Raw genomic sequence first — 23,296 nt, 5'->3', positions numbered from 1 at the left:
TTCACTCACTCTCCTTGTGATGGCAATAATGAAACCCGTATTAACAGATAAGTAGTAGAAAAAGCACTAAGCCAAGGGTTTGAAAGGTTTTGCCAGCATGGCCAACACCAAAATGAAGTCCCAAGAAGGGACAGGATCCCCAATGGGGATACACATTTGATAAACCTTTCATAAATCTTTTAATCAAACAATGAACAAACAGTGATCTACTATCAACTAGATTGTGATATACAGAGATGGCTGCCAAGTCAACTTTTAACAGTGAGTTAGATAATCCATGATTCTTTCAGTATTCCAGATCACAAGATATAGAAGCTGATACGGGGGAGATAGAATCTCCCTTCAGCCATGCCTCAAATCTGGATCACATTAGACATTAACAGTTTCTAGTGGATTGTTTTCTACAATTAACTAGTATATCCTGCAGATGAAGAATATGGATTGCTCAGGAGCAGACAGAGTCAAAGTCCAATCACCCACTCCATCAGGTGAAGAGTCCGGATGAAAGCTCCTGCCCTCCGGGTAGGACAGTAGATGTGGAGATCAAGGAAGACACACAAAAACTCCACCACTTGGTGGAAGGAGATTGGTAAACAACTGCTGAAATGGCCAACCTGGCACAATTAGTATCGTCCTCGCTACTGTCTCGATCAACAGAGAAGCACGAAAAAACATACATCAAGCCATTCCCCCCAGTGGAGAAAGAAGGCATCCAACTGGGACGGTCTGTCCTTGCCCACTCTGGAACAAAAAAGGAAACAATTTTGGTTGACTTTTGTTGTGAATAGTTCCACATCTGGTTGACTCCAGCTGGAGAATACAGTCTGAACCAAGTGAGCCTTCACGGACCATTTGTGAATCATTGGCTAAGATGATCTGCTGTTCCCTGCTACATGTAAAGAGACAGACTAATGTCATGATGAATACACCAATCCCATAGATTTATTGCCTTTCCACGCAGGAGAAAGGATCCTTGTTGATGTAATACATCACTGATGTACTGTCCATCACTACCTGCATAATGGAACAATCTGAGAGCCAGAAGAACAGTTCTTAATTTCAATATGCAAATGTGCAGGATTCTCTGCTAAAAAGACAAGTGCCCTTGAACTGTCAAATGGTTCAGATACACCCTCCCCATATCCTCAGCCCTTAGTTGATATGTCTGAAATCACTATCCAGGTTGGACCCATACACCCCTGAGCACATTTGTTCTTACTGACCATCAATCTTGGGACACTATCATCATCTAAGGCATGGGTATCAACAACTGAAGACTGTCTGTCTCAATTTGGTCTGTAGACGAAGGCATCTACTGCCGCATAGATCTCATTCTCAGACAGATCTCATTCTCAAACAGGCAAACAGAGTCACATAGTAGACCCATGAAGAACTTTACTCTCTGGATCTTTAACAAATACTGGCTTGTTTTGACAAATCTATAATCTGGCAGAAAAGCTCTCCCCTCGATGGAATCTAGTATAGCGCCTATAAAAGGGATCCTTTGTGAAGGGCAGAAGATTGACTTTGGGTGGAGAAAGAGCCCTAAAATCTGAAAAGAGATTGGTCATGAAGATTATTTAACAGATCTTCATTCATAGAAACCTTCAGAAGCCAGTCATCTAAACAGGGATTAACAAAAATGCCCTGATTCCTCAGATGAGCCCCCCCCCTACCCCGAGAGAGACATTTTGTAAAAACTCTGCTTTCTTCCTCTATCTCCTTCTTGATAAAAATCTAGATTTGGAATAGAGTGAACCAGGGACAACAATAGATCTGGCAGAAGATCTGAGGAGCCAGCTTTTTGTGGAGATCCTGTAGGGTCCTAGGAGGAGGGAGCATAAGAGGATCTGTGAAAGGGACCTTGATGCCCTCTAGCCTCCTCTTCCTGACAGGGGCAAAGATGATGATCTTGGAGTTGAGGAAACATACCTCCTCTTAGAGCTCTTGCATTTCACTCTTGGATCAGACATGTGCAGTGGCATCAAAAGGTGAACCTAGGCTAAAACAATGATTTAACTCCCTGGAACTGAGGATGTAGCTGGAACCAAAATGGGAGCCAAAATGAGAGCCAAACTACAGATCTGAAGATTGAGACGATATCATATCTAGTGTTACATGCAAGTCCATCTCCCGTGCTACTGACGCAAAAGTCCGCGTTTCAGAGCCGGGAGTGCCCTGGTCTGAATCAGATGGATCTGACAGCTCTGATGCCTGTGCTGGGAACCAGAACCACTCACTATGGCCACTTTGTCCTTATGCCTCTCTCTTCAGTGCCATTACTGTCAGCACCAAAGGCACTACCTACCCTGGTTCTGGCACACCAATGGACTCAATCTTCCTACATCTGTAAGTGGACTTTGAAGCTGATCCTAGTCCTGCCACCACATGTGTTCCTTCAGGATCAAAAAGCTGTAAGGCACAAAATATGGCACCAGTGAGGGTGGATCACTTCTCGGCCTCTCCTCCAGAACTGGGCAGTGGTATCCGATCATGTGGCCCCCAGTTTGGCCATGTGTCACCTCAAAGTCTTAACTGAGGAAACCGCAAGGATTGGGTCTGGTCCCAATTCAGGATTCGGCCTCTTGGAACCCTTCAGTCCTTTGTTGGGGGGAGCAACAGAGGCAGAGAATGGCCTTTGCAACCTTGGATTGGAGGATTGCTCAGAACCAGAGGGTCTGGTCTTGAGAGCTTCTTTCCATAGTAGGCGCTGCAGCTGAGTCTCCCTGTCCTTGTGGGCTCTGGGAGTAAAGGTCCTACAAATCAAACAATTAAAAGGTGAACGTCTTTCTCCCAAGCACTTGAGGCACTGCACGTGGTTTTTGTGCACCTGGAAGATAGCTGGGCAGGAAATGCACCTCTTAAAACCCAGCTTCTTCACTTCCACCATATCACGGAACTGAAAATGAATCACTGACTAAATCAACACCTAACAGTAACTATCTAAGAAAAAAACCCCAGCTCTCAAGAGACCGGAGAGGTTCATATATGTTTGTGGCATGTGGTTGGAAGGAACTGAGGTGGTGAGGGTGTTCCACCCTCTATATAGCCTTGCCTTTGGCATGGTGTGACGTTGGGGGGGGGGTGAGGGGGAGGCACAAGAGTGCTCTAGCTAATACTGCTAGAAGAAGGTTCTACCACATGGCACCATAAGGTGACACAGTACCCATAAGTGACAATATGCAGAGCTACTTGAAGATCACCAAGGAAATGACCCACATCTGCAGGGTTTAAATGTTAAGTTTAAAAAAAAATACACAGTTACAGATCTTTAAGGGGCATTCGGAGGCAAAAGGAATTCTAATCTTAAGAAGGTTTCCACTTTGAAATTATCATTTCAAATTCAAAGATCTGCCTAAACAATTTAAGAGTTTTACACCAGTTTTAGTAACTTTCTTATAAGAATAAAATTAAGGGCTTGATTACTTACGGATAACTTTCTGCACTGTGTAAGTTGTTCGCACGCAATAAGCCATAGAGAGAAACATGTGTGCTCTCTGCTGAAGAGTTCAAGTCATGCTCTTTACCTTCTCTAATCATCGTACGTTTAAGCAGACCGGAACATTTCAAAGCCAGTTCCAAAGCATCCATCCAACACCTGCCTAAAGATAGATGCTTGTTAGTAATGGAATTTGATATTGTTCACTTCACAATGATGAGCTATTTAGGCCCCCCTTTTACCTTATCTTTGAAAGGCACATACTGGAATAATAAATGCACACTCACTCCACACACTTTAGGTGACTTTGATTTTAATATCATTCCAGACCTAAAATATAAAAATAACTTACTCCCTATCTAGATGTGAAAGGGACTCCAGGGTAGGACCAACAAAGGTCTAGACCAGAACGTTATAACTAAGGCTACGATTATGTCACAGAGGTCACGGAATCCATGACTTCCGGAGACCTATTTGACATTATCTGCTTCAGCTCCGCGTCCGGAGCTGTCAGCCAATGGGGGCCCCAGAGCTCTCAGCTGCCAACCCCAGAGCTCCAAGGCATGGCGGGGGACCCTGCAGGTCCACGCTGCGACGGGGGGCCCCGCAGGTCCAAGCCACCAGCCCCGGAGCTCCAAGCTTCTGTGGGATGGTGGTGGGGACTCTGGAGCTCCCAGCCACCGCAAGCAACAGCAGCGATGGGTGATGTTGGAATGGTGCCAAATTATTATTGTGAATTACTGTGATTGATATGAATGAATGTGGTGAACATGAGTTTGGTATGGCTTGGTATGTTTGAATTGGCTAGAGGATTCTGGGAGCAGAGATCTCTTAGCATCAGACTGTTTGTGTGGAAATTTACTGAATGCGCTGAACTTGCACTTGAATGGTTAATCAGAGGCTCTATCTGTGTGTGTTTCAGCAAGGAACTCTGGTCATATCACCTAATGGCCAGCTCACAAAAGTAAAGAAAACGCAGAAGTGAGCTTGGTATTGAATGACCAAGGTCAAAATGACCCTTTAGGATGGCACCACACTAAGAGCTCAAGTGAATGATTGATGAGAGGGTAAATGTTAACTGATCTTTTGTCTCTGTCTGTTTTGCAGTCACTTTTAAAATATTAATTAGAAAAACCAGTAATGGAACGCCCACAGGGCATATTCCTGGGATGTGACTGCTTTGAGAGCAAGGAGTATAAATGTTAAGAATACCATACATGCAGAGTTAGTTCGTCAGTTAGCTCTCCAATTAACATCTGAAGAGGTCTGCGACGCTGTAAGACAGAGGGTCTTAGGGTAGCCAACACCCTGCTACAAGGGACTTTTATAGGACTTTTGAACCAGAGGACCTCGGGGTAACCAAGTACTTGAGAAGAAAAGAGGAGAGAGAAGAAAAGAAAAAAGAGAAGAGAAGAGTATCTAGGACTGATAGCTCTACCTGCTTTGTTTGCCAGTCAGGATACTGTGTAGGGCCAAGATAGTTACTGAGGGTTTATGCTTGGGGAACTGAGGCTTATTAGGAAGACGTATTACATAACCTTTTATGGCTTGTGTGATTCTCTCTCAAACAAATTGCTGTGCATTGAGCAAATTGAATCTGAATTTTCAGTGGTACCGGTAACAATCTGCCCAGCCGTGGGCCGTAAAGATCCGTTTCAGCAGGTGATGGACCCCCCCATTCCCCATTTTGTCACAGTTATTTTTATTAAGAATCATGGACAGGTCACAGGCTTCTGTGAATTTCTGTTTATTGCCTGTGACTTTTACTAAAAGTAACCAAGACAAAATCTTAGACTTAGTTATAACAGAAGAAGCCACTGCAGATATGCCTTTTCCCTAACAGAGACAGACTGCCACCTCCCTTCTTGGCCTGCCAATGGATGCAGACACTCACTCTTCATCTCCAACCTTTCACCTCATTCAGAAGGACAATCATCCTCCTGCTCCCCTAACCAAATATTCACTTTAAGCAGTTAGAAAATGTTACTATCTTGACAGCATTTCTATTGTTCTCTAGTATTTCTCTGTTCTATCAAACCACAATACACTCAACTTTCAAGTATGGGGTGTCAACTGTACCAAATTCTCCTTCCCCGTTCGCAATATTTTTGTTCCTGACTGCGAATATGTAAAACTTCAGTACTTTCTTAAAGGCATCTGCTTACAAAGAAACATCAGCAAATGTCCAATTCAGACATTCCATTCTTTATACATACTTACATTTTAACTTTACAATTATACTGAGGAAACATTTTCACTAAGTGGTCCACAATAACATGAACTTTTTTCCCCTGACTAATTAATTCAGAACCCAGCTAATGTTTGATTGGTTCAAATTACTCCTGCCAACGTACCATTTCTCCATTCACAACAGTGACCTTTATCTGCTATTGTGCTTCGTCACCTAACTTTATTAGATCCCTCTGCTGTTCCCTACAGCCGTCTCTAGATTTGGCTAACTTAAATAATTCTGTCTTATGCAAAATTTGCCACTTCTATTTACTAATGCTCTGCAAAAGGGATCAAACACCAACCAGTCCTAGAACAGAACCTTTGGGCATCCAACCATTAACTTTTTGCCATCTTGAAAACTGACCATTTATTCCTCCTCTGTTTTCTGTCCCTGTTTTGTTGATACACTCAAAGAACTCTAATAGACTAGACCGAAGATTATAGTTGAAAGACCACAGACAAAACTGTTTTTTTCCACTGCGTTACTTTAAGTATACCCATCTTTACTATTTCCCATGTTTGGTCAATTTTCTGGGGTCTTTCAACAGCAAAAGGGGAGCAAAAAGAATTTTGAAAAATAAGAAATTGATTGTAAAACCAAATAAATTGAAAGTGAACTTAGGACAACTAGGTCCTGAAATTACTTTTCACTCATTTCTTGAAATTTACTACATTTTCAGTTGGCCATAATCCTCTCAACAATAAGAGCTATATAAAATGTATATTGCAGTGCTAAGTTAATTAACTAGTGCAGTTGCATAGCAGCTACTCACCAAAGTTACACAACAGTCTTTTGAAATTCTTTCTAATTTAGAATCTTTCAAGATATTTGGCATTTAATGTGGACTAACACCTCTTCTACAAGGCTGTGTTTGTTAGTCTCTTAAGTAGGCTCAAACGTTTAGTTTAAGGGACTCAAAATTTATAACTACTAAAACTTTGCAAAGTTACTTCATGATATGAAATAAAAATGCTTGCATTATAGCTATCTAATATATTGGGTTAAAAAAAAAGCATGTTCAACTGAACTACGGATCTGCAAACATGATGCTGTAACACTGTACAAGAGAAATGGAATAATTTGAATCTCTAATAAGCAAGCACTTCAAAAATGAAAAATCAAAACAAAACAAGAAAATTTACTTACCATCTGATTCTGAAGCTGCTCGGATGATCAAATAACTTCCAGGTAATGGCTGAGTTATAGAACCAACCGCTTCACCTTTAGGACCCTAGAAATATATGAATACAACATCCATAGACATTATTTTGAATCAGCTGTTTCATGGCTTGTTTGCTGTAGTAACAAGCTGATTACAATGCAGGAAGCTCTACTGTCACTCACAGCAACAACTAATGAAGATATGGTTCTGTAGAGGAGTTGCCTCCTTTCATGGGATTTTCCTCTTCAGACACTTATCTTAAAGTGGGGTTGAGTTGAGAACCACACTTTAAAGAGAAAGGTCTTCAGTTTATTCCAATTTATTTTTTAAAATTAATCTGGAGACTTTAGTTGACTTGGCAAATAACTTCTATGACCTGGCCTGTCAGCAGCACCCCGTGCTCTCTTACCTTGTTTCCTTGCCTCCTCCTCTAAATCAGGTTATAATGGAGGTACCTTCCTCCCCTCACAGAAACAGACTTATGAGTAGGTGGCAAGGATACTATCTGTCCTAGGTACCTCTTTGACCCTCATCACTGTAGATTCCAAGTGCCTTCTGCAAGCGGAATCAGCAGGAGAGGGTGCCACTCTGTGTCCAAACAGGAAGCGATGGCAAAGGATGCAAAGCTCCAGATACAAATCTCAAATTAAACTTAGGGCTGAGAATTAATCGCAGTTAACTCATGCGATTAACTCAAAAAACCCGATCACGATTACAAAAATTAATCACGATTAATCGCACTGTTAAACAATAGAATACCAATTGAAATGTATAATATTTTTGGATGTTTTTCTACATTTTTAAATATATTGATTTCAATTACACCACAGTATACAAAGTTGACAGTGCTCACTTTGTATTATTTTTTATTGCAAATATTCGCGCTGTAAAAATTGCCAATGAAAGAAAGAGTATTTTTCAATTCACCCCATACGGTTCTTTATCGTGTAAGTGCAACTTACAAATGTAGATTCTTTTTTGTTACATAACTACACTCAAAAACAAAACAATGTAAAACTTTAGAGCCTACATGTCCACTTACTTCTACTTCTACTTACTTCTTACGTTTACTTCTTGTTCAGCCAATTGCTAAGACAAACAAGTTTGTTTGCATTTACGGGAGATAATGCTGGCAGCTTCCTATTTACATGTCACCTGAAAGTGAGAACAGGCGCTCACATGGCACTTTGTAGCCAGCATTTCAAGGTATTTACATGACAGTTATGCTTAACATTTGTATGCCCCTTCATGCTTGGGCCACAATTCCAGAGGACATTCTTCCATGCTGATGATGCTCGTTAAAAAAATGCATTAATTAAATTTTGACTGAACTCCTTGGGGGAGAAGTCTCCTACTCTGTTTTACCTGCATTCTGCCATATATTTCATGTTATAGCATTCTCGGATAATGACCCAGCACATGTTGTTAGTTTTAAGAACACTTTCACTGCAGATTTAACAAAACACAAAGAAGGTACCAATGTGAGATTTCTAAAGATACCTACATCACTTGACCCAAGGTTTAAGAATCTGAAGTGCCTTCCAAAATCTGAAAGGGACGAGGTGTAGAGCATGCTTTCAGAAGTCTTCAAAGAGCAACACTCAGATGCGGAAACTACAGAACCTGAACCACCAAAAGAGAAAATTAACCTTTCTTCTGGCGGCATCTGACTCAGATGATGAAAATGAACAAGCATATGTCTGCACTAGTTTGGATGGTTATCAAGCAGAACCCGTTATCAGCATGGATGCATGGTTGAAGCATGAAGGGACATATTAATATTTAGTGCATCTGGCACATAAATATCTTGCAATGCCAGCTACAACAGTGCCATCCGAACACCTGTTCTCACTTTCAGGTGACATTGTAAACAAGAAGCAGGCAACATTATCTCCTGCAAATGTAAACAAACTTGTTTGTCTGAACGATTGGCTGAACAAGAAGTAGGACTGAGTGGATTTGCAGGCTCTAAAGTTTTATATTGTTTTATTTTTGAATGCAGGTTTTTTTGTACATAATTCTACATTTGTAAGTTCAACTTCCATGATAAAGAGATTGCACTGCAGTACTTTTATGAGATGAATTGAAAAAAAATTTTGTTTTGTTTTTTTACAGTGCAAATATTTGTAATGAAAAATAAAGTGAGCACTGTATACTTCGTATTCTGTTTTGTAATTGAAATCAATATATTGAAAATGTAGAAAATATCCAAAACTATTTTAAAAAGGTATTATATTATTAACAGTGCGATTAATCACAATTAATTTTTTAATCACTTGACAGACCTAAATAAACTAAAAATTCCAGATGTTTAAAACATTTCTTTAGAAACAGTGCCATTGCTACAGATATTTCTATTTCTCTCAAGTGTGCTTAGAGAATATAAAAGATTGAAAATACCACTCAAGAGCCCACTCTAAAAACAGTTAAGTTAGAGGAATTTTAAGACAACTGATAGGTAAAAGGGTTTGCATTAGGTTTGTAGCCACAGTTGGACGATACGTTAAACCTACTGTCAATCAGCCTAATTGATAAGAAAATCTGTTTGGGTCTTGGGGGTGGACTTCCCCCAGTGAATCTAATGAGAAACTGGTAAGTTAGAAGAGGGAATGTAAAAGCAAGAAGTTTTGAACAAAAGCAAGTAAAGAGGAAGTTAGTGACCTGTAATGGAGGTTCTTAGAGATGTGTAGTCCCTATCTGTATTCCACTGTGAGTTATGCATGTGTACTCTGTGCCTGGAGCTGGAGAATTTGAAAATAGGTCACTTGGTCCAAGCATGTGTCCTGGCTCACTTCGAGCCCCCATCCAAGGACATAAAGGGTGGGGCAGACCAACCATCTCTCCAGTTCTCTCTCTCCCGCAAATCAGAGAAGATCCAAAACAGAGAAGAAAGAGGGAGGGTAATGAAATACAGATGAGGACCACACGTCTCGAAGAACCTCCATTACAGGTTAATAACCTCCTCTTCTAGTGACGGTTCCTATTATATTCCGCCGTGGGTGACTGACAAGCACTACTGAAGTAGGAGGAAGGTGTGAGGATGTAGACAGTAGAACTGAGTGGAGGACCCCAGTCCCAAAGAATGTATCAGCAGAGGAGTCCTGCACCTGGGCATAATGTCTTGCAAATGCATAAACAGAGCCTCATCTGGCCACTTTACAGATATCAAGGAAAGGCACCTTCTGAAATGATGCCATAGTTATTGCTTGTGCTCTTTTGGAATGAGCTCTCACCTCCTTGGTGTGAAGGGGGGAGAAGGTTTGATAGCTGATAAAATAGAATGCAGCTAGATATCCATTTGGAGATTCTCTAGGAGGAGATGGCGTGTCCCCTGATTCCTTCTGCTATGGTGATAAAAAGTCTTGGGGATTTCCTGATTGGTTTTGTTTTTTGCAGTTACAAGCCCAAGGCTTGCTGAACATCAAGGAATCGGAGTCTTTTCTTCCCAAAACCACATGCTTCCACAGAGGAAGACACAGGTAAGTGAATCAATTGGCTAAGGTGAAATTCTGAAACTTCTTTGGTGGTGAATTTGGGGTGTAGCTAGATGCAAAGAAAACTTATCCTTATGGAATACAGTGTAAGAAGGATCTGCCATCATCAGTCCAAGCTTGCCAACCCTTCTACCTGAGGTGATGCCTACGAAGAAAGCAACCTTCATGGAAAGGAGAGAGACAGAGCAAGAAGCTAAAGGTTCAAAGGGAAGCCTTATGGGTACTGAGAGAAACCAGGTTCAGGTCCCATTGGTGAGTGAGCTTCTGAATAGGCGGGAAGGTTCTGTTGATTAAGCCTTTGCAGAATCTAGTGGTGAGTGGATGTGCGAAGACCAAGTAGTCCTGAGGAGGTGGATGATATGCACTGATTGCCACCAAATGGACTCACAAGGAGCCGATGGACGGGCCTGATATCTTCAGAGAGAGGCTATAGTCCAAGATGAGAGGATTATTGGCAGTTTCTAGAAGAATGGTCCTTTGTTGTGTTCAAGAAGAAAAGCACCTTCATTTCGCTATTAACATCTTACTCCTATTGTTCGTTAATTTTTCCCATTCTCAGTCAATTCCCCCAGGAGCATAAAACCTGTACAAGTTTTAAGGCCCCTACATTGCCAGAGAGATGTAAAGTCTTATAAATGACAGTAAGGGAATCAGCTAGGAAGATCTATGTGCTTTCTCACTTTTTTCCTGTGCCAAAGTGGCACAATGGAGTTAGATTACAGCTCAGGATTTATTTTACTTACCCATTAAAAAAAAGAAAAGACAAGACTTTGAGGGCAAATAAAACATTTATCAAGCAGTCAATAAAATATCAGGACAATCAGAACCAAGCACTTCCCAAAGTACCCAGCTAGGTCCAGGACAATGATTAGCAAAACTGTACGACTTTCACATGTGAAAAAGTCTGAGCAATTTAAAATGACATTCTACTTTTCTTTTTCCCTCCTTCTGTTTGGTGTTCTGTAACGTAATTTCAATGAAAATTCAGGATTATAACTGGAATGCAGGGTATTAATTACCAAGTGTTCGTAACTTTTCTTTCATGTGTTTAGGAAATGCTGAAAAGTTATTGTGACTTTTTTTCTGTATTGTAGTTTAAATAAATTATTAAAACAATTGAAACTGGTGAGATTATATTGCATTATTTTGACAAATATAATATGCAGAATTTTTAGTTTTTTGGAGCAAAAGCCTCCCAGGAGTAACATCTTCTAATAGAATTCTTCCTAATATTAGATGACTGTCTCACAAGGCTGGGTTAGATTTACTCCCAACTGAACATTCTAACGATGATACCCATCCAAATATCAAGCCCTGAGATGGAACGAATGCAGATCAGGGTGCTTGATCTTGCTGTTCCATTGGGTCAGGAGCTCAGGAAACATTGGGAGGAGGATTAGTAGCAGGGATGACATGTACAGGAGGTTGGGAAACCAGAACTGTCTGGGCCAGTAAGGGGCGATCAGGATGACCCCTGCCCTGCCAGACTTTGTATAAAATTCATGGTAGAAGCAATAGAAGAGTAAAGGCATAATTGAACTGGTCTGACCAAGGAAGAAGCAGAGCATCACCCTGGGAGTAGATGTGAGGAGTTCCCCCCGGGGTGCCACCTGGAACTGGGGTACCACTGAGCCCTCTGACCCAACAGCCTGGGCTCCCTTTCACACTGTGCTGCTGGGACAAGCTGCAGACCTGCTCCTGGTCCTACACTTTCTCCAGCATTCATACAGGTAGGGACACACCCAGCTGCAATTACACGCAGGCACTCTGACCAGCCACTGCATAAACCATCAATAGAGAGGCTACAGCCAAAACAACCACCAGTTTTCCATCCTAGGACCCCAGAGCTGTAGCATCCTGCCCTGGTCAAAACCCTGACCAGTATGAATTTATTATCCAGGTCGCCTCCCACTCAATGTGGAGAGGAAATGCAACAAGCCTATGTTAAACCAAGCTGAGCTTTTTCCCCAGGCACTTCACTTAAAGGCACACTGGGTTTAAATTAAAACATAAAACAAGTTTATTAACTACAAAAGATAGATTTTAAGTGATTATAAAGGATAGCAAACAGATCAAAGCAGATTACCTAGTAAATAAACAAAAACACAAACTAGGTTTAACACACTAGAAAAATAGTATTTGAATTAATCTCTCACCCTGACTGATGATACAAGCAGGCTGGCAGATTCTCAAGGTACAAGCTACACTTGATTTACAGCTTGGAATCCCCAGGTTTTACATACACAGGCTAGAAATCCCTTTAGCCTTGGTCCAGCACTTCCTCCAGTTCCTCAGCTGTTTCCAGGAGTCCTCTTGCGTAGGGAGTGAAGAACAACCGATGATGTCACTCCATGCCTTATATAGCTTTAGTGCATGGCGGGAACCCTTTGTCCCAAAACCAGTTCCCAGACAAGTGTGTTGAAAAATACAGACACTCCAAAATAGAGTCCAGAGTCATGTGGCCTGGTCATATGCCCTTGTAGAGTCATAGCAGCCATTATTTACAGGAAAAAGAAAAGGAGTACTTGTGGCACCTCAGAGACTACCCGAATTTATTTGAGCATAAGCTTTCGTGAGCTACAGCTCACTTCATCGGATGCATAAGTGAGCTGTAGCTCACGAAAGCTTATGCTCAAATAAATTGGTTAGTCTCTAAGGTGCCACAAGTACTCCTTTTCTTTTTGCAAATACAGACTAACATGGCTGTTACTCTGAAACCTGTCATTATTTACAGGCTGTCTGGAGCCTTCTCAGGAAGGCTCACCAGGTGGGAGATAAGTTTCTCCTAAGGCCTATTGTTTTCCCTAATGATTCATTACCCGGAATAAGCCCTTCCCAACCAGCTATCTAGACTGAAAGCATCTTGCCTAGTGGGCATCGCCCAGGTGTAACTACATTTGAAATACAGATACATAGTCAATATTCATAACTTCAGCTACAAAAATGATACATGCGTACAAATAGGATAATCATAACTTTTCCAATGACACCTTATATGACCCATCTTGTATAAAATGCATCACAATTATATCATAATATTATTTCTAGGATGAATATGAGATGTAATGTCATAGTCGTGACCCAGGGCTCTTCTGGAGCAATATGTAATGCATTTCTTGTTCATTTGAGAAGCAAACAGATCCCTAGTTGGGGTTCCCCATAGAGCGAAAATATTGTGCAATACCAAGTTATGGAGTTCCCAATCATGGTGGACTACAAAATGTCTGCTGCAGGTAGGCTGCTGATAGGGTGATTCTATTGCTGACACACCAGTTCCAAAAGACTGACCGCTTCTGCACACAGGGAGATGGATCTTGCTCCCCTCTGCTTGTTGATGTAGAAAATAGTCATAACATTATAAGGACAAGATGAGCACGGCTGAATGGAAGAATGGCTTCGCATGCTTTCCAGACTGTTCGCAACTTCAGGATATTGACGTGCATCCTGGATTATCAAGACGTCCAAGTACCTTGTGCTATGCAGCTGTTCATGTGAGCTCTCCAACCAAATAGGTATGCATCTGTAATAATGGTCCCGTCCAGAGAGGAAGGTATACGAGGATGCCCACATATACCTGATGAGGGGTATCTGATCTGAGCTATGATATATTGTTCACGATCTGGAACCTTTCCTGGGGCAAATATGCTCTTGCAATGATAAAATTCAAGGCGGCCACGATGAAGTCCAAAGATTGTGTGGGGGCGAGAACAGATTTCTTGCCGTTTATAAGGACTCCCAGTGAGGAGAGGAAGTGCAGCATCCTAGAAGTTAACTCATAGGCTTCCTGGAGTGACTTGGCAACAAGGAGCCAGTCCTCGAGGTAGGGGAAGATAATGAGACCACAATCTCTGACATAAGCTGCTACTCTCAAGAACACCTTGGTAAAGACTCTGGGGGCAACTGTTATGCTAAAAGGCAGCACTCTGTACTGAAAATTGTCAGACCACCATGAATCTGAGGAAGTATCTATGAGTGGGATGAATGTCTATGGAAGAGTAGGTATCTTTCACTTCAAGAACTGTAAACCACATGTCCTTTTCTAAACATGGGATTACAGATGCCAACATGACCATGTGAAATCTGAGTTTGCAAACGATGTGATTGAAATGGCAGTGGTCGAGGATTGGTCTCCAACCACCCTTTTTTTGGGTACCAGGAAGTAAGTCGAGTAAAACCTGTTCCCTTGGTATTGAGGAGGCAGGTGTTCTATCACTTCCTGCCCCAAAAGGGAGTCCATCTCTTGTTTGAGAATATTCTCGTGACAGTGGTCCCTGAGGCGCTTTTGAAGAGGGTTTTAGAGGAGGTAGGGATGCAAATTCTATCATAAACTGTAAAAATTGTTAAAATTATTTACAAAGCTAAATCTAATTCTTATTTTTTAGGACGATGCTGAAGCTACAGACACTGGAGGTTCTGACGCAGATCATGAGGTGGTGAGAAGTAACAGGAGAGACCATTCGTCTGCCCCATCCTATATCCCCTCAGACAGAGGCACGAGGTTAGCCAGGGTGCATGTGTGACCCAATGGACATTACTTACAAATTCTCCGGCTCTGGGTGCCTGATGCACATGTGTAAACCAGAGTGGAATGTAAGAACATAAGAACGGCCCTGCTGGATCAGACCAAGATCCATCTAGCCCAGTATCCTGTCTTCCGACAGTGGCCAATGCCAGGTGCCCCAGAGCGAATGAACACAACAGGTAATCATCAAGTGATCCGTCCCCTGTCGCTCATTCCCAGCTTCTGGCAAACAGAGGCTAGGGACACCATTCCTGCCCATCCTGGCTAATAGCCATTGATGGACCTATTCTCCATGAATTTATCTAGTTCTTTTTTGAACCTGTTATGGTCTTGGCCTTCACAACATCCTCTGGCAAGGAGTTCCTCAGGTTGACTGTGCGTCGTGTGAAGAAATACTTCCTTTTATTTGTTTTAAACCTGCTGCCTATTAATTCATCTTGGATCTGTGGTGATCTATACTTGGAGGATTGACAGCTCCTCCTACATAAAAAACTGTATGGTTTCTTTCACAGTCTGACTTAACCCCCTATCTTAAAATGTCCTTCTTTCCAAATATACTCTTCATAGACCCACCAATACCTTTTGTCTCAATTCTGAGGACTTTCCCTTGGGGGACAGTTCTTGCTTTTAATCTCTGTAATAAGAGTTGAGAAATTCCTGGCTATGGTTGGGACCAGCACTAGCCTGTGTACATTGTTTCTTTAACACTGGCTGTTCCATATGATAGCTTCTAAAAATCACTGTCATCTTCTTCAAGTGGTTTAAACACAGCAGAGTGGGTACTACTGGTTATACACTGTAGACTGGAAGAGCATAACATCAAGGGAGCATGATAAGCGACTGGCCCCAGACTACTACAGAAAGTCATGCACAGTCAGCCAGACGGAGGAACCAGACACTATGATAAGTGCGCTTAGGGAAAAGCTGACTTCTGCAGTACCTTTATACATCTTGTGTACATAGTTCTGAGTGGTGGTGTCTCTTCAGATTGGGTGTGAACAAGTCTTGACAAGGTCCCTCTCCAAAGACTCTTAAGCAAAGTAAGCTGTCATGGGATAAGAGGGAAGGTCCTCTCCTGGATCAGTAACTGGTTAAAAGACAGGAAACAGAGGGTAGGCATAAATGATCAGTTTTCAGAATGGAGAATGGTAAATAGTTGTGTCCCCCAGGAGTGTGTACTGGGGCCAGTACTGTTCAACATATTCATAAATGATCTGGGGGAAAAGGGGTAAACAATGAGGTTGCAAAATTTGCAGATGATACAAAACTACTCAAGATAGTTAAATCCAAAGCAGACTGCGAAGAGCTACACAGAACTGAGTGACTGGGCAACAAAATAGCAGATGAAATTCAATGTTGATAAATACAAAGTAAATGCACAGTGGAAAAAATAATCTCAACTATATATATAAAATGACAGGGTCTAAATTAGTTGTTACCACTCATGAAAGAGATCTTGGAGTCATTGTGGATAGTTCTCTGAAAACATCCACTCAGTGTGCAGCAGCAGTCAAAAAAGCTAACAGAATGTTGGGAATCATTCAAAAAGGGATAGATAGGACAGAAAATATTATATTGCCTCTATACAAATCCATGGTATGCCAACATGTTGAATACTGTGTGCAGATATGGTCGCCCCATCTCAAAAAAGATGTATTGGAATTGGAAAAGATTCAGAAAAGGGCAACAAAAATTATTAGGGGGTATGGAATGGCTGCCAAATGCGGAGAGATTAATAAAACTGGGATTTTTCAGCTTGGAAAAGAGACGACTAAGGGGGGATATGAAAGAGGTCTACAAAATCATGACTGGTGTGAAGTGTTATTTACTCCTTATAACACAAGAACTAGGGGTCACCAAATGAAATTAAGACGCAGCAGGTTTAAAACAAACAAAAGGAAGTATTTCTTCACACAATGCACAGTCAACCTGTGGAACTCTTTGCCAGAGGATGTTGTGAAGGCCAAGACTACAACAGGGTTCAAAAAACCCTAGATAAATTCAGGATAAGTCCATCAATAGCTATTAGCCAGGATGGGCTGAGATGGGGTCCCTAGCCTCTGTTTGCCAGAAGGTGGCAATGGGCAATAGGAGATAGATCACTTGATGATTTCCTGTTCTGTTCATTCCCTCTGAAGCACCTGGCACTGGCCACTGTCGGAAGACAGATATTGGGCTAGATAGACCTTTGGTCTGACCCAGTACAGACATTCTTATGTTCTTGTTCTTTGTTGAAAAACAAGCTTTTTCTCTTGTGAGCCTAATGGTGAAAGCTTATTGGAGAGTAAAGTTACCTGCGGCTATCCTTATGAAAGTTTGCCTCCCACAGGATCTACAGTTTCACTAGCGGATTGCTGTTACTGACTGGGGGACAGGACAGGGAAGAAGACATCGTTTTAACAAGGACTTCTAACTAAAACTAATAATTCTCTACTATACATAGCCACACCAGAATAAACAAATGCCACAATAGCCCTCAGTACATTTAAAATGGACAATATTGACTTATTCTGGTTTAAAATTTGACCTACCTTTAATAACGTTCAAGCAATTAGGAAATATAGCCTTGATTTATACAGATCTCAGCCTAAGACTGATTTGTCATCTTCTGCAGAGCTAGGTCACCCTAGTCAAACAGCTGTTAACAACCTTCATGAATTAGGTTCATAAAGTATTGAACTTTTAAGTCACATTAACCACAAAATACACATCGCTAGGAAAGGAATGGAGGAAATGAGTACACAGCAAACTGACAATGAAAAATCAGTAGGGTAAAAAACTCTTCTGAAGTGGTTTTAGACTATAGTAAATCTACAACCAATTAAAAAAAACCCTAATATTTTGAGTATTTCATACTAAGAAGACATAAGATTCCAAACAGACAATAATTCCTCTGAATAAATGTCAGGTGATTATTACTTTAATTGCCTGATCTTAATGAAGAAGGAAGTTACCATTGTCCATCACTGATGAGATAGGACATGGAACAGCTATACAGGTACTTAGCATCTTGTATCAGATGTAGAATGCAGAGAGTATAATAAATTCCTCATCCATTATTAGGGCTGTTAGGAGGTAAGGTAATACAGCTGATGAGGGCCAGATCAGACCATCAAAACTTTGGATAAACCAGAGAATGGGAAAATGTGACGATGCACTGCCATCTAGTGGTCACAGGAGAGATTTCCCGCTTCTGGTCCTCCAGTCCAAGCTGTTTGGTAAACGTGGAGAGCTTGTTAAGGGAGGGTCGGATAAATGGAATTCTACTGTTCAAATAACCACCACCACCACGTTTCAAGATACAGAATCATGTATAAGCTTCAAATGCCTACAAGGTCACCATCATTATTGCTGTGCACAAAAGCAATTAAAACAAGTGCTTTTGTATGAAGTTATTAATTTACTCAAGCATCAAATCTAAAGAAATGAAATAGCTATTTACAAATATTGAATGAAAGACTTTTCAGCAAGACACATTACATGAAACACACTGTATGCTCTTCAGCAAAGATTATAGCATCCTATTTATTGCTAAGGACTTCCTAAAAGATTAATCTGTTCATGTAACCAACATGTGATCTACACAGTATAAATTACAGAGGTCACATCGTTACTTTTTTGGATGAAAAGTACAGCAGTAGACACTGTATTAACACAGAATTAAGTTAAGAATAGCTAGAAGACAAAACACTGCTGACTATATAGAAAAGCGTAGTGCCTCTTATGTGTAAGGCTGCTTCTACTCAATGCTGAGAACACAGACACATTCTGCAATGTCTTCAAGAATGGATGTTCACTAACCTTAACAGCCCAGATGGACTGCTCCAAGGGATGGAAAAGTTTGAAACAAAAGCCATCTTTTTTGGAAGGCCGCTCAATGAGTTCACAAGCATTCAGGAGCACTGTTCCCACCCACTGGCCATTTTGGGGGGTTTTGTAAATGAGCAATACTCCTGGTTTCAGCACACACCACAGTTTGGTCCAGCTTTTCAATGTACCACGAATCTACAAAATATTAACAATTGGGTTTAGTTCATCACAATTAAAAATAAATATCGAAGTCACAAATAAATATCAAAGTCATCCCCCTCCTGCTGACAGGAAAATTGAATCTAAGTCAATTGATAGTTTTACCCAAAATAAAGTAAGTCTGTTGATTCTACAACAGTGTTCTGTACTTCCTTGTGGCAGAAATATGTTAAGATGCAGATTCCTCCTTCTAGGGCCGGTGAATATTACCCTTGTTATGCAAGTGATGTACACATTGGTTCAAAATCTGGAAATACTTCTGGATCCCTGATTCCTTCTGGATTCCCCAGGAGTGTCCACAGCCGAAGCGTATTTTACTATTAGCAATATTATTCATGACACATGGGTAGAATTACTATGAATGCAACTCAGAAGATACAATTGGTGCAGAATGCAATTGCCTCCTTAGGGTGCATCTACCCAGCCAAGAAAAACCCATTGCTGGCCCATGCCAACCGGCTCAGGCTCGGGCTGCAGGGCTGTTTCGTTGCTGTGTAGACTTCTGGGCTCAGGATGGAGCCCGAGCTCTGGGACTCTTCCACCTCAGAGGGTCCTAGAGCCTGGGCTCTAGCCTGAATCCAGAAATCTACACAGCAACGAAATTGCCCTGCAGCCCCTGCCCAAGTCGGCTGGCGCTGGCCAGCAATAGGTTTTTCTTTGTTGTGTAGATATACCGTAAGCGATGGTAGGTCATAACAGTTCTCAGAGTTCTTAATACTTGATACTTGATTTTGAAATGGAAATCAAGGTGTTAACAACCAATCTATAGATATATAAAAATTCCAGATTTGGGTGGGATCGCTGGCTATCAGAGAGCACCTCCTCTTGTGCACCACCACGAGTTCTTAGGTTTCTTGGATTTGAATGTCTGGGGTATGGATGTTTGTGATTAAGTTCTGGTCACTCTAGAATTTATTCCTCCTTATCAGGCTGAACAAACACTAATTTGTTGACCTCCATAGTATTGATTTAATCCTTCTATTTAGTAAGGCTTTTCCATGAGCAGGATAAATATTACCTCTTATGGATAAGCCATTTAGTTTAATCTCTGTAAAAGTACCCACACTGCTTTTGCAATCCTCTGTTGCTGGTGGTACTGCCCACTGTCTGGGACAGATGAACATCTCATCCCTTCTATGGAAATAAGATTCTAGGATTATAGCTATTTCATATGGGAGGAAAGAGAAAAAAGAGGAAGAGATATGCAAGAAGAAACCTGTGTTAAAATACCTAAGATGACTGACCTTCCTTTTGTGACTTCTAACAAATTAAGGAATTCTCTATGATCAAGTATAAAATCACAAGTACAAAAAACCCATAACCCCAACTAGTTTTTTAAATTAGTTGCTGTACATATTAGGTCAATATCACTATGGTGACTGCAGTAAGTAACAGCCAGTTTCCTCAGTTATCCCCTAGGACTCAAGCATGGAGTCTCTGGGTTGCAATTAATAGATGCTCTGCTAGTTGAAAAACATTAATCAGCATTAAACATTAATCATTAATTACTAAAACTTCAACTCAGATTTCACACTCAAGCTCTGACCTTCAGCCAGTCAGCCATAACAATAACTGATGGGTCTGTGATTGTGCTAAGCAATTCTTTCGTAGCTCTCTTCTTCTCTTCTCTGTAATTTTTCTTTTGAACCTGTAAATAACAAATATACAAGATGGTAAAACTATTTTAAATCACAGGGAAAAAGCAAGTCAGAGCAATAAAAACAAAAACCCATTGCAATTAACAAAAACTCAGGAAAATTGTAAGGTGTAAAGCTCAACCTGTAATAATATAGTCAAAGAAACAGCTTTAAAATGGGGAAGAATGTTTGTCTTGAACACACAAGACTTTTCCGTGCTCAGTTTCAAGACAAGTCACTTCTAATATTAAATTAAAAAATATGTTACAAATATCATCTTAAAATTTAATTTTTTAAAATAACTGAAATCACTTATTTTTAACAATGTTATTGTTTATTTCATTGCTCCTTATCAGGAAGGCAAGTAGACCAGTCACAGTTTCACTTTTATTTGTAATCAATTAGTAGTCAATTTCAAGTTCTCATACACTAGCACAATTGTGCAGATTCTGGGTTTAGGAGAGGTATGCATGGTTAAATGTCCATTGAATTGAAAAATAATGAAAGACAGATATGAAAGTATTTACTTGTTATTTATTTATTTATTGCAGTAGAAATTCAGTGATGCCATTTTCCTCTCATGGTGGCCGATCACTTTAAGGTCTGTGACTATAACACCTCAAGAGTTGGGTAAAGTTTCTTCAATAAATTGCTTTTTCATCATTGCATTTTTTAGGACCCAAAACTATTTGAAATTTGGCAAATAGTTTCAGTTGAAAAAAAAAGTTCAAGAGTTGAAATGTTTCTTTTCTGACCATTTTGAAATGTTTCATCTTGGACCATTTTGTTTTGGCTTTTCATTTCAAAATGGACAGTTCAATTTCAAAATTTGGCCAAATTTATTAAAAAAAGGGGTGACACACCCACACAACCAAATTGAAACAAAAACTCAAAACAGAGTACAGAAAAAAATTATTTTCAAGTTGACAATGTTTTGGTTGATTCAAAACAAATCTGAGATTTCAATTTGATGAAAAGTTAGGAAAAAAACTGTTTTGGGTTCAAATCAAACCAGACTTTTTTCCCCCCCAAGATTTTTTGTTTTCCACCCCACGCTGAAAAATTCTGTACTAAACACCTCTAGCAGTCATTTTAAACTTTGTAGGGTCTGATCTTCTCAGTCTATGGAGGAAACCCCAACAAGGAAAACATAGGTACCACAAGACAGTGTTGGTGATTCAACAAGTGGCACTATTCCATATGTAAAATGGGTCCTAAAGACTGTACAACAGAAACACAGTCACCTTAGCATCATCGTGAGGCAATGGCCCTAGATATTCTTTAGAGTAGAGCACAGCAGCGATATTGGGATCCCACAGGTCCCAAAGGACCCACTGCCATAATAGTGGGAGCAGGTAAACTGTAATTTGTTGAGGGCAGGATTGGATGCACATAAAAAAACCCCAACAGACTGCAGTAATTTGCAGAAAAAAAACACTAAATCTCTCATCAGTTTGTCAAACAGAATTTCAGCAATGTAAAGCATATTTTTCTTTTTTTTAAAATAAAGGTTTTAATACTTAAATTTAAGCAAGGGATAGAAAGAGATTTGATGTTTATTATGACAGAAGTTAAAAGTAGTTTTTACATGGTTTAAGCAATATTTGTTTTATACTTTTAGTGGTAAAAATTGTGTCTGAATTTCATTTATATATACACAATATATTAATCAAATTTTTTTTTTAGTAGCATGGGGGAATTTGTCTCTTTTTCAGGATCTAAGGTTTTTGCAAATGGGAGCGGAATAAAAAATGCAAGAAAATGAGGGAGTGGGTATTGCGGGACAGGATGGGAGCTGGATTTAAAAAAATAGCCCCGTGCAAGGCTCTACCTGAGAGGTCTTAGCCCTATTTAGCTTCTGAGGTCTGACTGGAAGGTGGCTTGGCTGGTCAAATACAGGTTGTTAATACATTATTTTGGAAAGTGACACACCTTAAGAGACTCCTTTTTTGTGAGCTTGCTTGAAGTAGAGGAGATGTCCTTATCAGAGCCATTGAAAAGCTTGGATTCAGACTGAAATTTATAATATATAGAATAAGTAAGTATTGTTGATAGATACGTGGACACATTAGGAAAATGTTTCACTCAGACAAAAAAAAATAATCAGCGATGTGCACAGATATTTCTATAGGTTTCTACTGTCTTCATTTCCTTCAATAAAAATCAATTTCTCACAACCTTGTTCATGCAAAAACTATTTACAGAGTTATACTTTTGTCAATTACTTTAAAGACTGAAGGAGCCTGCAAGTGAATCCTCCAGAAGCAGCTCAACTACATTTAGTAAATTTGTTGCATGTGCAATCTGTGGCTAAGGAACTCTTCGGATGTTCCAAACGTGATTAGTTTTGAATTGTTTTACCAGAGATGAATTGGGGGGGTGGGTGTGGAAGAGAAAGAAGAGGGGAGATGAGGGGTCACATTCTCTTCCCTCCCCCCATCCATTTTCTATATGGCTTGTACTGAGCATGTTCACACAGACAGAGCATACTCAGTAACACTGCTGAAGTCGGTTGCCCAAAATCTGCCCCGCCCCTGCACACACACACTTTGGCAGACACGAGTTGTCTATGGCTGAACGGTTTTCTTCTTGTTTTTTACTTTTTGTTTTTTTAATGCTCTGTTTGGCTGAAAGATGGACCATAGGAATTTAAAATTGGGAGGAGCTCAACTCTTCAATATTCGACACCCATAACCTGACAACTCCTTCTGTGCCAGCGGCTATTTAGGCACTTACCCCCTAATCCATGAAAGGAATCATGCAACCTCTTCAGACTAGAC

General features: G+C 40.5%; 1 protein-coding gene and 1 long non-coding RNA gene across 8 annotated transcripts in view; one reads left to right on the top strand and one right to left on the bottom strand.

The window, feature by feature from the left end:
- LOC125630163 (uncharacterized) overlaps window positions 1-14,871 on the top strand; it is a 44,818-nt gene extending 29,947 nt beyond the window's left edge. The window contains exons 2-3 of the long non-coding RNA XR_007354576.2: window positions 10,231-10,313; window positions 14,711-14,871. This is a non-coding gene — a long non-coding RNA (uncharacterized LOC125630163). The remainder of the gene's footprint in view (window positions 1-10,230; window positions 10,314-14,710) is intronic.
- The window catches only part of OSBPL8 (oxysterol binding protein like 8), a 194,263-nt gene that overhangs the window by 40,383 nt on the left and 130,584 nt on the right, over window positions 1-23,296 (bottom strand). For all 7 annotated transcript variants that reach the window (XM_048835708.2, XM_048835710.2, XM_048835709.2 and 4 more), the window contains 5 exons: window positions 22,449-22,529; window positions 20,426-20,527; window positions 18,652-18,855; window positions 6,819-6,903; window positions 3,431-3,602 (listed from right to left, as the gene is read on the bottom strand). In XM_048835708.2, coding sequence (XP_048691665.1) covers window positions 3,431-3,602; window positions 6,819-6,903; window positions 18,652-18,855; window positions 20,426-20,527; window positions 22,449-22,529 — 644 coding nt within the window. The remainder of the gene's footprint in view (window positions 1-3,430; window positions 3,603-6,818; window positions 6,904-18,651; window positions 18,856-20,425; window positions 20,528-22,448; window positions 22,530-23,296) is intronic.

The sequence above is a fragment of the Caretta caretta genome, chromosome 1 (genome assembly GCF_965140235.1).
Source record: "Caretta caretta isolate rCarCar2 chromosome 1, rCarCar1.hap1, whole genome shotgun sequence".
Lineage (NCBI taxonomy): Eukaryota > Metazoa > Chordata > Testudines > Cheloniidae > Caretta > Caretta caretta.
This window is presented reverse-complemented; position numbering and strand designations above follow the sequence as displayed.